Here is a 15,686-nt window from a genome sequence, read left to right on the forward strand (position 1 = left end):
GATAGCGAATGGTTAGTATGTTTTTATGAAACAATTAGTATGTTTTCTAAAAAATTAAAACTGCACTTAATGTCTGAGTATAAGTAACTGGTATAGTACCATCAAACTGTTTCTACTTATTCTCACCGTATCTCGCTAATTACTGTATATTCGTGTTTGTCTTACCAGTATGCTGTGTTGTGTGTTGTATGTATATGCCATTTTGTATTTCTGCATCATTTCTTGTATTCCTGTTTTTATATTGTACTGTTAAATTTCGTATGTGTAGGCTATTGTTTTTTATGTTGTATATAATATATATCAATCAATATTTGCGTTCAACTCCGACACCTGACACCACACGGGTGTGGCAGACTTGATGACCAGTTCGGTCCTTCTGCCACTTCCATCATCATCAGCAAACAACCTAGCTCACATTGTAATCTTGTATTGTTTTTTTTTCGCATGTGCTGGTGATGCAAAATAAAAGAACTTCTTCTGGTTATATTATTATTGGTTCCAAATTAACAGACAACGTCTTTTTTTTGCAGATCAGTTCGTACAATTTATTATTTATTACATGCAGAGAATAGCCTACACTTAGGCTATAGCTAACGAGCTGTTAAATGTCACATTTTTGCACGTGTTTGTTACATTTTTGTACATCTGAAGTACGCTGTAGCAACGGTTTCAAACTTTTGATCAAAATATTGTAAAGTACATCTTAAAGTGACTCTTTCGGTTAAAATCTGAAGCAAAGACAAGTTATTTCTATCTTCGTCTTATGCTTTTTGTGGATACGAGGTAAAAAAAACTCTGGAAAGTCTCTTTTAAAACTGCTGTTAAACCTTCTTATAGAGTCAAATGTAACAATGCAACATGTTTATCTGCATGTATGCTGTATTTACGATAACTTCATGTGGCAACTAAAACATTTATTTTTTGATAGAAACATAAATTTATAGTTTTCTTCCCTTCACAGTATTTTTTCTTAAGGTGCAGATTCCTGAGCTTCTCCACTGCCATCTGGTGTTAATGCTGCTTCAGTCTCACTTTCTAAAATAAAAATAAATTCAAATCTTTAATTGTTATATCACAAATATTTGTAGGCTTAACAATACACACATAGTTTAAACTTAATAGTTTCTGACAGCCTAAACATCGGACTTATAGCAATCAACCTACACTTCAAACTGTTCAAAAAAATCACAAGTTAATGTTTTAGCCTGCAATTTCTCTATTTTGTAAACGAATCAAGCTAGATGGTTGAGCAAATCCATTTCACGTACGAAAAAAGAACGTTTTGTTTTGCCACATGAAATTCATTTTCGTCTTTGTTTTACAAGCGATATGTTTAGCTTAGGCTACATGACGTTTTATTTGAAATGTTCTATGTTAAGTTTTACCATCATTTTCACACTCTTTCCGACATCTTGAACATCTGTCTCTTTGTGCTCGTTCAAATGGACCGAGTCTGCAAGAGTTGCAGGTAGCTCTTGCTTGGAACATGCAATTTGCACTTCCATCTCTGTCTCTATCCGTGACTTCACCTAGAAAAAGGTTGTGATTTATACTGCTGTGTGCAATTGTGCATGATAGGCGGTAGGATAAATTGACTAGATTAGTTCGTCAAAGAAACATGTTTGGTTAAATATTTGCCCTGCTGTATAAATAACTAAGTTTTTTAGCTATTTAAAACAGCTGTCAATTAAGCACATTTTCAAAGCGAGAATTTTTAAGTGAGAATATAAATTTCTAAGTGAACTAAATTAGTCACCAAATATAAATACAGCATTAACGTAGACTGAACGATAAAAAAACACCTGCTCCAATAAATTTGTTTTTATTAAACTAAACAAAGGAATTATTTTGCAGTTGCACAACATTTAACATTAATAAAATATTGTTGCGCTTTAACGAGTTGTGTTGTTGATCAGTTATGCCTGCTTGTGGTTATAAAATTAACCTTTCAACCGTAATTGTATACTTTAACCTTGTTTTAGAATAAGGCGTCACTCCGTTTTCTTTTGAGCCTAGGCTACATCTTTTCATTTGTCTTTTTAGTCATGGACTCATGGTAGATGTAGGCTACTTTAAGTTTGACTTGGAAATAAAGATATTATCAGCAACCCTTGTAGGCCTACTGTTTAATCCAATGAGTATCGTTTGGAAAAGGGTGCAATGGAAGGACATTGATCTTACCACATTGTTCCGTTATGCAATCTTGGCATTGCTGCGAAGTTCTTCCAATAGTGGCAATGATAGCTTCCGTACTTGGACAAACGTCAGGTCGGTTACATGGTCTGTCGCAGTTAACGGCAGAAGTCACATCTCAACAAAAAGATGAAATTAACTTGTGAATGTAGAAAAGTTTGATTTAGAAAAAAGATTTTTCATACAAGTTTGTGTAAAAATGTCGTGAGAAATTGTTATAAGATTTTTTTTTAATCTGTAGCCCCATGGTCTACAATGACTACTTTTGTGTGTTCATTTTTTTTGAAAACTTCAAACACACACTTGTTTGCAGATTGTAAATTGACTTTTTAGATCATATCAAATTATTTTTATTTCGATATGATATGAAACGCCATAAGATAATGCACACAAAGTATGTCTTTGTTTGTTTGTCATATCTTTATCCTGCATTGCGGGAAAGCGGACTTGAGCGCTATGCATCGGTGTACGCCTTCCGACGTACACCGACCCACGCTGCAGCCGATGGCAATGTTTGTTTCCGGTTGTCTACTCTACTTATGACTTAAATTTGGTACTGCCCATTACCCGAAATCGATCACTGGGTAGAGGCAATTATCGTAAAGTTTCTTGCCCAGAGAAACAACAGCAAGTGCGGGTGGCTGGAGTCGAACATGCTGGCTTGAAGCGTTTCTGAAGTAAACGTGCAACATGTATAAGGCTACTTTAATCCAATACCCAGACAGCAAAGCAACCATTTTTTACACCATTCAACGTCTACAGATATTGAATCTATGGAAAAACGGTTGGTTTGTTGTCTGGGTAGTCTATCCCTACTCCTCCTTTCTCTTTTCTTGCTGTATAAACAATAAACATATAGGTCTAAACCAGGGGTGTCCAAAGTGTTTCCCGGCGGCTAAATTTGATAATGCGAAAGTACCTGCGGCCCAACAGTCTTTGATAATCTTGTTTTGCTTGAAGAATGGTGCATTATATAGTAATATTGTGTTATTTAATATCATTTTCATGCAACAAAGCAATATGTAGATAAGCTACATATCACGGGATGTGATAAGTTATCAGTTTTTCCATTAAAAATTGAAACATCTAAAAAAAATTTAAAATGCAGCGGTGTTGATGTGAAGGATGAAACTGACAGTCTTGATTTCAATACCCAGGTCAAATTTGGTTCGAGGTTAGTTGTAGACACGCATAAAACATCACGTATTAGAGAGTGGCTCAATATTGATCTGATGCGGTTCTTCAAGTTCATAACCGAGAACGTCTGCTACCACAAATATGTTGAGTCGAACAAGCTCAACGGTTTCTTTACAAAACGTTCGCATTTCTGAATTTTTTTTTTATCCAGTTGCTGGTAGAAAGCGCAAGGGAAAGATGTTGCTGTCGACTTCGGCACTCGGCGTCGCAGTGAAGACCAGTTTGCTGCAGATGAGCCCGAGCCTCATCAGGGTTCACGCAGAAAGAAGCGAATCAGCAATAAGTCCTTTCAATTACGGCAAAATCCTGAAAGAGGTCGTTGAATTTGCTAGCAAGGAACTGAATCAATGCTCGTCTGTCACTCATTAGTATTGCTATAATCGGCAATAGGCCTATTAGTGGATTTCGCAATTATGACGCAATAATGATACTAACTTTTCTCCAGGCTTTTATCTTGTCAGTGAGAAAATACGGTTTTCATTTTATGTTTTTGGTATCCACATTGAATGTTGAGCTTTGCACGAAATTATTTTTTTTTAATGCAAGTTGCATTGGTATGATTTGGTTTTTGAGTATCTGCCGGCCAAAAATAACGCATTGTGAAACAATGGCCATACAAAAACGTATCGTGGGCCGGATTTGGCCAGCAGGCCGGACTTTGGACACCCCTGGTCTAAACAAAAGAACTATTTTAATCTACAGAAAATTTAACTTCAAAAAAAAAACATAGCCCACAAGAACCAAACAGCTAAATGTCTCGAAAACTTAGTTTCCATTGCAGTGATGAAATAACAAGTACCTAGACAGCAAAATCTGTCATTTTTACATTGATTCAACATTTCAACATCTGCAGCCGTTGAATTCATGTAACAATGACGGATTTGCTGTCTGGGTAGGTTAATACGTAGTCCAACTCTCACATACTTGGTCTTCTAGTAACCACTTGGCACCTCCGTACGCATCGTCGGCAATTTTCCATACGAGCTCTTTCCGCATTAGTCATGCTTGTACAACCACTGCATTCTTGCCTTGCGTCCCTGATACATTGCGGGAGTCCGCTTCGGTCCCCTTGAGCTTCTTGGGCTGAAAGCGAATAGTGAATACAAAGGTTTTTCAATTACAAATTCCACATCGGATCAGTGGAAAAATACACAAAAAAAGAGCATATCACAAAGACGAGTGAAACTGAATAGTCCCAGACAGCAAAATCTGTCATTTTTACATTGATTCAACGTCTGCAGACGTCCGTGAATCAATGTAAAAATGACGTCCGTGAATCAATGGTTGGTTTGAGACAACCTGATTACAGGTTGTCTCAAACCAACCAACATCACGTCGCTGCACATTCTGTCTGGAATTGCTCCCCCCAACATCAGAAGAAGCGTGACCAGCAGAAAGGAAAGATCTTGTCAGGACATAGATTTGAGACACCCACTGTATGGCCAAACTCCAGCACACAGGCGTCTGAAGTCAAGAAAAAGTTTCCTTGCTTCAGTTGTCCCATTAGGTCATGACGATGTCGCCGCCAATGTGCGGGTTCAACTATGGCAGGAGAGACTGGCAGCCGGACCGACATTGGCCAATATGGAGCTCACACCCATGGAGAGCCTTCCTCCCGGAAAACGTGAACCGTGGAAGTATTGGCGATGCCTCAACCGCTTAAGAACTGGTATTGGCAGGTGTAAAACCTTGATGAGACACTGGGGGTATTCCATGGGGAGCACAAGTTGCAAATGCGGACAGGAGCAAACGATGCAACATCTACTCGAATGCCCTGACCTAAAAGCAAGGTGCTCTGCACAGGATTTGGCCGAGTTCAACGATAGAGCAAGAGCCTGCGTGATGCTCTGGGCTACGGCCTTGTGACACACGATGAAGAAGAATAATGTAAAAATGACAGATTTCGCTGTCTGGGGCTGTATTGTAGAATTAAAAATTTCCAATAAATGGTCGTGCATCTTTGTACGCTATTCCACAAACTCTGTTAAAATTGGCGTTTAGTTGGATTATCTGAGTAGCCTATTAACTTTTTTGGTTTAAAAAATCACTCTCACCACAAGCTTCTTCAACGCAGTCTCTGCAACTAACAGATTGATTTGCCATCATTTTGTTCGTTTCGCCCGCGTTTGGACACATCGCTGGGGATTCACATCTGCAGGTAGTTGTAATAACAACTCGCCTTCCTTGTGGAAATCTATTATGAGGGCGGAATCTTCTTCTAATGAAAGTAGGTCTCCTGACCCGACGAGGTCGCGGTCTACGGCCTACGAATATTGGTCGGAATACATTGGGTGGCATTGTTGGTGTGATTCCAGATTCTAAAAATGACAATTCAGATATGTTTTCTGTGAACAAAAACATATAAAACGATAAACTATTCAGGCTAACATAAAGTAAACTACCTTTGCAGTTTGAAGACGATTCTTTCTTAAACGTCTTTCACAGAAATTTTATCCGTTAATAAAAGCAACTTTACAGATGTGTGACTAACATTCAGAAATTGTTTTAGAAACTTGTTGCAAAATAAGCGGAAAGATAAAATATATTGAATTACTTAATTGTTGGATAATTTTACAACTTACTTTGACAATTAGCTAATTCATCAATAACACTAAGTAAACCAGAATGTAATTAATGCTTTTGATACATATTTCATCATTTAAATAATTGCTTTTCATTAATTACTATTGTAATCTGTTTGAGAGTAGTTATCGAAACCATGTCAGGTATGTTTACCAAGTTGGTTTTCGCATTCCAGAGTGCAATTTTGACAATTCCCTCTGACAACAAGCGAGGCGTTGGACAGCTCACATTGTTCGCAACCGGATCTTGCCCAAAACATGCATTCAGCAACTTCAGTCACATTTTCGCGAGTGACCCTCGATCCTGAAGAGAGAATTACAAAGTTTTTCTTAAATATTTTTCCATAAAAAATCAAGCTCAGGAAACGGCTAAAAATGTCTAATACAAAAGTGGAAAGATATAAAAATCACAAAGCACTTGCAGTTGGAATTGAAAACTTTTGAGTTAATTTGCAATTTGCGGTAGAGTTAAAAATTTATTTATGGCCTAGCCTACTAATCACAAACCTGCCAAATAGCCTACAATCACCAAAAATTGAATTGGGTATAAGCAGTTATTAATTTTACTTGAAATCAGCTACGAGTGACAAAAGAATCTAAAAATCCTCAAAATTCTAATTTGTTGGTCTACTCAAGAACCAATAGCCAAAGCTTCTGGAAGCCCATCCACTTCCACAATTTACTTGATGCTTCGGTTTAGATAAACGCCTGCATTTATGCTGTGGTTATCTGAGGCTTGTAGTAAAATTAATAGATCGACGAATGGTAGAAGATGGCTCATCTGACTTGCAACAGAACACCACATCTCTGCGGTCATTGGTTGGTGTGGTATTGTCGTTTCCAATATGTTTGACTTTGTTTTGTCAAGTCAAACAGAGAAGAACTTTTCTAAGTTAATTTTTTTGTAATTTTGGGCGATTTGCTATGTTTTGAGATTGGTATGTTTTTTATGTTTATTTACCCTTAAAACTAGGGGTAGAACTATTACTATCAGCTCACGTAGTATTACCGTACTATTATATAGACTCTTAGACAATAGGCTAGTACATAATTTTGGAAGTAAGTTTTATGAATGAATGTTTTACGGCAAACCTACTAGGCTACATTGAGGACCCACCGCAGATCTAATAATGGCAACAAAGCTTTTATAATCTACTGCAACAAGACACCAACTTACCACATTCGTTGACGATACATTCTCTGCAGTCGTTTGGGAGTGTACGTACAGTAAGAAGAATTGAGAGAGTTGATGGGCAGTGCAAGGTAGCCCGACAGTGATCACCGCATGAAAAATCTTCGTTTTCTTCCGTTTCGGTCCCTTGAGCTAAATTGATAAAATAAAATACTGCTACCTAGCGACAAGATGACAGTATACTTTTTAAAGAAGTTTACTGAAAAATGGTGTTGAAATTTGTCTACGCAGTTTTATATTTAACTATTATGAACGACCAACGTTTTCACAAACACTAGCAGCCTAGACTACTTACCGCAAACCAGTCCACAGACAGTCAGAATCAAAAACATGAACTTCATCATTTTTCTAAAAAAAATAACGGCGGTTTAATCCAAGTTATTGACAACTTGAGATTTTTAAACGATAAAGCAGAATAGAATAATCAAAAAATTACCGTTAAAACTTAAAAATCGTTAGATTTAGATGCAATTTTACATAATTGTTTAACAAACCGAAAAATATCTTCAAAGTTTATAGAAAAAGCATTGACATACCTGTTTCAAAAGTTTTTGCAATACTGTATTCTTATCCAAAGTCGGAACTGCCTATTCAACAAACTGTTGAAATGTCGAATTCCATTCAGACGGTTCATCTTTATATAGCCTATCCAAGTTGGTCTGTGTCAATGACGTAGTCTACAAAGCGATGAACAATATGTATGCCATCACTATTGTCGTGCTATTCGCTCAACGCTTGTTTGCAAGACTCGTCTAAAGATTCAGCGCTGTCACAAAACGAATTTTGTTTCCGGCTCTTGTCGCAAAGTAACAGCCTATGCTACTCGAAATAATGCAGAATGATTAGCCGCGCTCGGTGAAAGCAAATAAGCCGTCGCATTAAATGATTGATCAACGATTGTCACTTTGTGTCTTCGGTTTTACTTTTGGTAAGCCTTTGTTTCATTCCAGGCCGGGTCATGCCAGAAACGTTAAAAATAAAATTTATTGTCTTTATTTCTTCCGCGAAGTAGTCGGAATACGTTGAGATAACGACGTTGACTCTTTGCATATATTACATCACAGAGCTTTTGCATTCTTGATCAAACATTAAAACTATTAGATATTATATAGCATATATGCATCAGATCAATAGCCTACTGCAATATATTCATAATTTATTACATAATTTAGTATAGAAGCATTTTTTTTCATTTTTTTTTTTTCTACGTTAATATTTATTCTATGTAGCCTATTTTGCGTTTTTCCATCACTGGCTATACCATGCAGCCAAGATTTTGGAAGGGTTTCATCCAGAAAGAAAACAAAAAAAGCCCTTCAAAGCGAAATTGTCGTGTTTGTCACGTCTTCAATACTTTTGCCGTTTCATCTGGAAATATTTTTGCTTTTTTTTTCAATTGATTGCCTAATTTGGTGATAATAATGGAGAAGTCATTTTGATTAAGTAGATATGAAAATAGATATCAACAAACAGGAAAGGCTTTGCAAAAAACATTTGCTTACAAACTTGCAAAAGCAGATTACAATTTGAAAGTTTAGAAATGTTTCGAGTAACTCACCAATCTGACAGCTGGCTTATATCTAATGATTAATTACACTGGTCTACACGATTTTTGCTCTGTGAACTTTGAAAACTGATTTAGAGTAATTTTGGGGTGCTGAATCCAAATATGACCTCAGATTTATGCTATCACGTCAGGTTTGTGAGATATGATAACAGCATATTGTTACTTTTGTCAAAAGTGGAAGATTTGATGTTGCGTTTATTGCACATACACATTGTGCAAGATCCAGAAATCCAGGCCATGTGGTGCATAAGTAGCTGAAATACACCTACCAATTATAATTTTGATACCAATTTGTTTTCTAAGCAACATTATTAACAAGGCAGTAATAACAAGCTAAAAGGGAGGCTATAAGTGTAACTGACCCCCTCCCCCGTCAATGTTTTGCATGAAACCACAAAGATTTAAGCAAGCCTATGGCAATGCTTGTTCAGTAACCATATTTAGGCTGTTTTTGCCTGTCTAACACTAACCTTTCGTTACAGCACTGCATATGTTGGTGGTAAACGTAACGCCAAATCTTTCACTTTTGACGAAAGTAGCAATTTGTTGTTATCATATTTCACAAACCTGACGTGATAGGATAAATCTGAGGTCAGATTCGGATTCAGCACCCCAAAATTACTCTAAATCAGTCTTCAAAGTTCATAGAGCAAAAAAAAATTATTTTTTTGTAGACCAGTGTTATCATTATCTGATGTGGTTTCGTGTAGACAAAATGTGATTTGGTTTTAGATAGCTTCGTTTCAAAATTACGGTATTTAGCCTATTGTTTCTTATTTGTCTTTCGTTTGATATAAAATTTAGAGGCTTTTTTATTAGCGATACGGTACTTGCCCAGACAACCAATTTATCTGGCCCAGAACTGGTAAGGATCTGTTGAGGTTCGGACCCGATCTGGTTAAGATCTGGACCAGATAAATTGGCTGTCTGGAAAGCTAACCCACAACATCTTTAGAAAGTACGTCATGAAGAAGGCTAATAATAAGAATGAAAACAATAATACAGTATATATCTCAGCAACAAAAGCTGGTTGCAAATAGCATCAAGAAACAAAATCCATGTATAGGAATCGTTACTTAGATCTTTTAAATATTTTCTTAGTTTTTAGTTGTAGGCTTGCTTTATTCTCTTGACGATGATGGGCATGATGAAGATTACGTCTGTATTTTGAAGACGTAATAAGTCAGAGATATGAATCATGGCATAACATTTTCAGAAAATAAACTTTTGTTTACACTGAAGTAAATGGGAAATTCAATCATGCTATTACGTTGCTATGTTTTCTATAGAAAAGCATTCATCCTGAAAAGTTAGCCTATACACAGAGCAACTGCTACAACATAAATGACATGCATATATTGAGCAGAAAATCATTCCTTTCGCCTGCATGAACAAATTTATTGAGTTACTTTTCAAAAGGTTCAAAACTAATTTTGAAAATGGAACTGTTCAAATAAGCCTTCATGTGAACAAAGCAGTTTTTGAACTAAAATAAACTGCGGCTACTTGCTTAAATGTGGCAGTAGGCCAAGCTAAAACTCGAGCGGTAGTCAGAAATATTCCTTAAAAAATTCCAAATATCGTCAATCGGGTGTTTCCTTGTCACATGACTTCAGTTCCGAGCTACAGAAATTGAAATTTTGATGCAATAATTATATTTATTTATTTCAAATATAAAATTTGTGCATTAGTTTACTCAGCACATATTGACGTCATCAAATGAATGCCATCAATCATGGCGGAACAGTTAGCGGGTATTCGTGATGATAAGAAGTGCCATGGATAGCAATACTGTTCTTGCTTAAATGTAGGTTATCATGACAACCACTTTTTTGAAAGAAATTTTGCCAACGTTTTATTTATTTTTGAAACAATGTTCTTTCTGACATGAACGTTTCCAACGAAATATAGAACCATAGCTTGCGGGAGAGGCAATATTATCTATGATTGTAATAGCAGCTGGGGGGCTTCGCTTCCCAAACTCCCAACTCTTTGCTGACTTCTCTGATGTGTATTTCACATCGAAAACTGTGCTATATCATAGTTTCCAATTTTTTTTATGATAGCATCAACGTTCATTTGCAATCTGCAACGAAAATATTATTCGAGTTTTGCTTGCAGTTCTATGAAATACATTGCCAGTGTATTGATGTGCTGGTGCCAGGAGCATAGCCAGCACAAAATTTCTGGGAAGGGGGCAAATATTCTACTCCACATGTCAGTGAACCCGGCAACGAGTTGAAGAAGGCGAAGCAGGGTCTGGGGGGCCTTTCCAGAAAATTGTGAAAAAATACCTGACAATTGCGCATTTTAAGAATAGGCTACTTTTAGCCTAAAGATCAACATTAAAACTCTATTATATGATGCTGTAACAGAGAGTGGCATGTTACATATTTCGGGGGGAGGGTTCATTTCTAACATTACCAGTTTTCTGAAGAAATTTTTTTTGTGGTGTTTTTACACTTTCATCTTGTTCTAAAATTATTCAATCCGGCATTGCTATACGAGATAATTCTGTACTTTTTCGATTTGAACCATTATGAGAAAATGAAAGTCGAACTTGTTTCATCACGCTTTTCCTTTGCAGAATATGCAAAATTTTTATGCCGATAAAGCTACTTTTTTGTTTTATTTTGCAATATGTTGTTGAGTAGCCTAATTTCGAAATACACTATTTTATGTCCTTTCGCTTTGAAGAAAAATTATTAGGTCTTGACGTTGTTGCAATTCGTTGATAAATAGATTGCTTGGGTCTCTGATAAACAAATGAATACTGACTGACTGTGCAGAAGGTCTTGGTAGTCGAAATTGGTGGCAGCTAATAAGTGCGAGCAAATCTAATTAACATGATTGTGATGTTGGTACGATAGTTTTTATTGGTCTGATAATCACGTGTAGCCTATTAGGCTATATCAAAAGTATTTTAGCCGCAAAGGAATAATGATGAACTAATACGGTACTTAACTCTGAGAGGGGATTCTAAAAAGTCTAAAAGATAGAGCAATTATAACTTAGAAGGCTACCGCTATTAAACTTTTTGTAAAAATTACAGAGACTGTTACTGATATAATTTAACCTGACGTGAAAAAAGTTATAAAAAAGTGGGGGAGGCAATTTCAGTGGGGGGCAAATCCTTTCAGTGGGGGAGCAGCTGCCTCTCACTTTCCCCTTAAAAAAGGCCGTGTTTTGACCGACACGTATATGAACGAATTGCTTCGATTTGCAACAACGAAATACATCCCAAATTGGAAAAGGATTGTTCAAGACAAGGTTTTCCAAAAGTAGCCTATTGTAACATCCACAACAATAAATAGCCTAGGCCTATGGCTTGAAAATTTGTCATTTTCGTGTTTGTGTGTTGGCTAATATTTAAATTTGGCTGAGCAAAGGTAGGCTATGTGTCGGTGAGGGAAAAAAAGAAACTGTTGGTCTTTGACTGTTTGGCTAATCCTGATGTAGGCTTACTCAAAAATTTGATGGCTGTAGTTCGTATCAGTTTTTCAGGTAAACAACAAAAGACTTTAAAAAAATATGTTCAGAATTTTTCTACAAGGTTAAAAGTAGCCTATAACAGACCTAGATAGGCTATAGGCCTAAGTTGTTTTTAAGTTCACAGTCCGCATTAGGCTAGCCTACTTGTTGATAGAATTTCAACTAACACAGACAATAGTTTTTTATTTGTCGGAAATGCATCTTTCACCACTTGCCTTGTGGGACGCATAGATTAAGTTGAAAATAATTGTGTTGAGATAAACGCTTAAAAAACATCATAAAATTTTTTTCTTCTCTTTTTTGAAAAGTCTAAGACTTTCATATATTTCATCCTTGGGAAATAACGCTGCACTTTAACCTGGGAATGGGATGAGATAAACCGTTCATTGATAGAGATGAAATGGAAGACGGAATGGAAGGCACATTTTGAAAAGGAAGATGGAAAATGTCAAGGATAGAATGGAAAGGGATGGAAGATATGGATGATGGGATGGCAGATTTTGTGTATGACAAAACAGCAAGATACAAAACGATTATCTAACTCTTGGGGTGTGCGCTTGAGGAACCCATTTCAAAGACAGCTTCCTTTTAGCGGCATCTAGCGGATAGAATAATTTACACAACAACAGTTCCATTAGAAGAAACTTCGCTTTCTTAATCTAAGTGATTGGGCCTGCATCAGCAGTTTAAAGTTTGCGAATGTGCCAAGATTAACCAGAGAGGCGTTTGCCCTCAGAGGATAAATATTCCCACTATTAACAATTAATCTAATGAAAATATAAAGCCATCTTAATTTATTTGCACTGAAGATGAATCAGCAGTTTAGTTTTCGAAACGATTGCTAAACATGAGTTTTGTATCTACACTTTGGGCTCTTTAGTTTTGCATTAGATTAACCAGGCATTGCAAACATTTTTCTTCCAATAACATTTATTAATTATCATGGTATCAATCAAACAAGCAAAACGCTCAGTGGTTACAAAGCCCGGCTCAAGATCATGCGGCGCTGGTTCGGCTTTCGGAGGGTGCGTTTAAGCAACCCATTTCAGTAGCCTACTGCTCTTTATTCAGTGGCACCTATAGTGAATGGAATTATTCTCGAGCAACAACACTTCAACAATCGGACAACTTCACTGTCAGTCTCGGCAACAGGCCTGCGTTAAAAGCCTCTTCAAGTATGCGAACTTAGCAGGAATAACTTTTCAAGGCTTTGTCACTCCGAGGATAAAGATTCAAAACCAACCAACCAATTCATCTTCGGAGTCGTGATTGGTGTTTATGTCACTCTTGTCGGTATAAACGTGGCTTGAATTGATGCTTCCCGCAAGAGTTGAATGATTTCTGCCTTGATTTTCTAACGCATTGTTTCCATAAAAATCTCCAAAAACGTACCATTTTTTCACTTTAAATTGAACAGTAGATAGTAGCGGGAGTGGGATTGAAAGAAATGCAGCCCCTCTCAGCTACCGCTACATACAAAAAAAAAAGTAGTAGCGCTAAACCTCTGATAACACGCTGTACGCCTGTGCTGTGTCCATATATTTGGTCTGTAGAAATAGAGTTTACTTGCTTATTTTTAGTTGAAATGTATTTGAAAAGTTGATGTGTTGTTCAAGGATGGTAAGGACATCCTTTTTTAAATACCAAATTTTGTCAAAATTTTTACCATTTGTGAAATCCGCTTTCAGCTTTTTCCACTCTTCCGTGCAGTATCCTTGTATCCTTTCACTTTATCTGTTCGTCGAGTTTTGCGGTAAAATTTGCGTGCACCCTGGTAGTTTTGGTTTTTCCGTTGTATCTTGTTCCCCTTTTCGAAGTTTTTATTTCCTTTCGCGGCTTCACTTAAGTGGGAGTTTGATTTGATGAATGTATTGTTAGCGTACCAATTGGTTATAAGCGTAGGTGCATTGGAATATTTTCTGTAGATATTTTGTTTAATTATTCTCATTATTAAAATGGAATGTACTTCTGATATTGTGTATTGTAGCCCAAGTACAAGTAACTTTTCAAACATTACCGATACTCAATGTCTTACATATTCAACCAATCAAAGCGGTTATATCAAATATGAGTCAAAAAAGAAAACATCATCAAGAATTAAATGGAATCCTGGGTTGATCCAAGAACATGATTCAGATTTTAGTCCTCCTCTAATTAATGTCACATCATGGCAAGACTTATCATTGAAGACGATTTGCATCTCATATATAGTGAACAATTTTTCCTCAGTAGACTCATTGGTTGGGTTTCCAGAGATAGTTGGCAAGGAATTGTTTAACGCATGTTTGAAAGCAGGAAATCTCCACTCTTGTCAATCAACAAACTGGCTTAAAGCAATGAATATTTTTTTACAAGCATATGGCCAAACTGTTTTAAGAACTTTATCGTTATCTGGAAAGGGCAAGTTTTTAGCTGCATGCATGGATGACATTTTTCCTTATTTACATTTGGTAGAAGTTGATTTTTCTAGTTGTGGAATTGGAGATCAGCATGAAGTATTGATGCACATTGGAAAACTTCAAATGCTACAGAATCTTAATCTTAGCAACAATAATCTGTCAGAAGAAGGTGTAAAGCACCTGACATGTTCATTTCGTAGATCTCACAAGGGTTTGGAAAGTTTGAATGTACTTAAATTGAATAGAAATAAAACTATGAAAAATTATTTTTTACTAAATTTAGAACCACTGCCGAAACTAAATGCAATTGTTGTTGATCATTCTTCCATAGGCCTATTGATGCAATACCTCAAACGTTACCCAACAAGCAAGTTTAATGTTTGCCCTCATGGTACCAGCATTCATAAAGATATGCTTGATGAAAGTGAAATATCTACTCAAGGCTGGGCTGCTTGCCTCATTGATCAAAATGTGAAAAATTTTGAAATCAATTTTTGTAAGAAAAATGTTCCTGATCAGAAAACTAAATCCATAAGTTCTTTTTATGGTAAGAGCAAATTTATATCGAGTGATTCTACTATGCATGATAATAATCAACATAACAAAGAAAACAATATTTCTCTTGTCATTTGTAATTGTCTACATGTGTTGTCCTCAAACCAGAAATATGTAGCAACAGTGAATCGGCGTCGTAGTGAATTGAAACGTCACAGCAATTCTAAACCTATCAATCAACCTGCTTCTAAACTTGTTCGTCCTTTTTTTATTGATCCATATATGTTAAGTTTGTATTCAAGTTGAGTTTGTGTTCTCAGGTTTTTGTCAAACATTGCAAGCTGTTAACTGTTGCAGTACTTGTCAGAAAGTGTAATTAGATTCCTGTTACAGCTCACAAATTTCACTAACTATGAATAAGGTGTTTGCATGATTTGTGCTTTTCTTACAATTTCTGGAATAGAGTTTTTTTTGCTTTCTGTGATGAACCTAAACAATTGTGCATTGCCACATGCATTATTTAACTTCTTTAATATCGACAAATCTCAATTTTTTAAGCATTCTATTTT

The 15,686-nt window shown here is 36.3% G+C and overlaps 2 protein-coding genes across 2 annotated transcripts; one reads left to right on the forward strand and one right to left on the reverse strand.

Moving 5' to 3' along the window:
- Positions 1–883: 883 nt before the first annotated feature.
- On the reverse strand, positions 884–7,761 carry LOC145784899 (uncharacterized). Its single transcript, XM_082596735.1, has 9 exons — positions 7,701–7,761; positions 7,460–7,512; positions 7,150–7,296; positions 6,127–6,276; positions 5,445–5,708; positions 4,315–4,473; positions 2,182–2,310; positions 1,386–1,529; positions 884–1,035 (listed from the first exon to the last, which is right to left on the reverse strand). The coding sequence occupies exons 2-9, from the start codon at positions 7,506–7,508 to the stop codon at positions 971–973; spliced, it is 1,107 nt and encodes a 368-aa protein (XP_082452861.1). The 5' UTR covers positions 7,509–7,512; positions 7,701–7,761; the 3' UTR covers positions 884–970.
- Positions 7,762–14,006: 6,245 nt separating this feature from the next.
- Positions 14,007–15,686, forward strand: LOC145784201 (leucine-rich repeat-containing protein 42-like). The gene has a single exon (XM_082595975.1). The coding sequence runs from the start codon at positions 14,179–14,181 to the stop codon at positions 15,421–15,423; it is 1,245 nt and encodes a 414-aa protein (XP_082452101.1). The 5' UTR covers positions 14,007–14,178; the 3' UTR covers positions 15,424–15,686.

Source organism: Aplidium turbinatum, chromosome 15 (genome assembly GCF_918807975.1).
Source record: "Aplidium turbinatum chromosome 15, kaAplTurb1.1, whole genome shotgun sequence".
NCBI lineage: Eukaryota > Metazoa > Chordata > Ascidiacea > Aplousobranchia > Polyclinidae > Aplidium > Aplidium turbinatum.

What these genes read in the sequence shown, in the direction of transcription:
- LOC145784201 (XM_082595975.1), top strand. Translation starts at nt 14,179, where the DNA reads ATGGAATGTACTTCTGATATTGTGTATTGTAGCCCAAGTACAAGTAAC.
- LOC145784899 (XM_082596735.1), bottom strand. Translation starts at nt 7,508, where the DNA reads ATGATGAAGTTCATGTTTTTGATTCTGACTGTCTGTGGACTGGTTTGC. An exon ending in TGTCTGTGGACTGGTTTGCG is followed by an intron (nt 7,297 to 7,459) that starts GTAAGTAGTCTA and finishes TTATCAATTTAG; the next exon opens with CTCAAGGGACCGAAACGGAA. An exon ending in GGAATGCGAAAACCAACTTG is followed by an intron (nt 5,709 to 6,126) that starts GTAAACATACCT and finishes TGTCATTTTTAG; the next exon opens with AATCTGGAATCACACCAACA.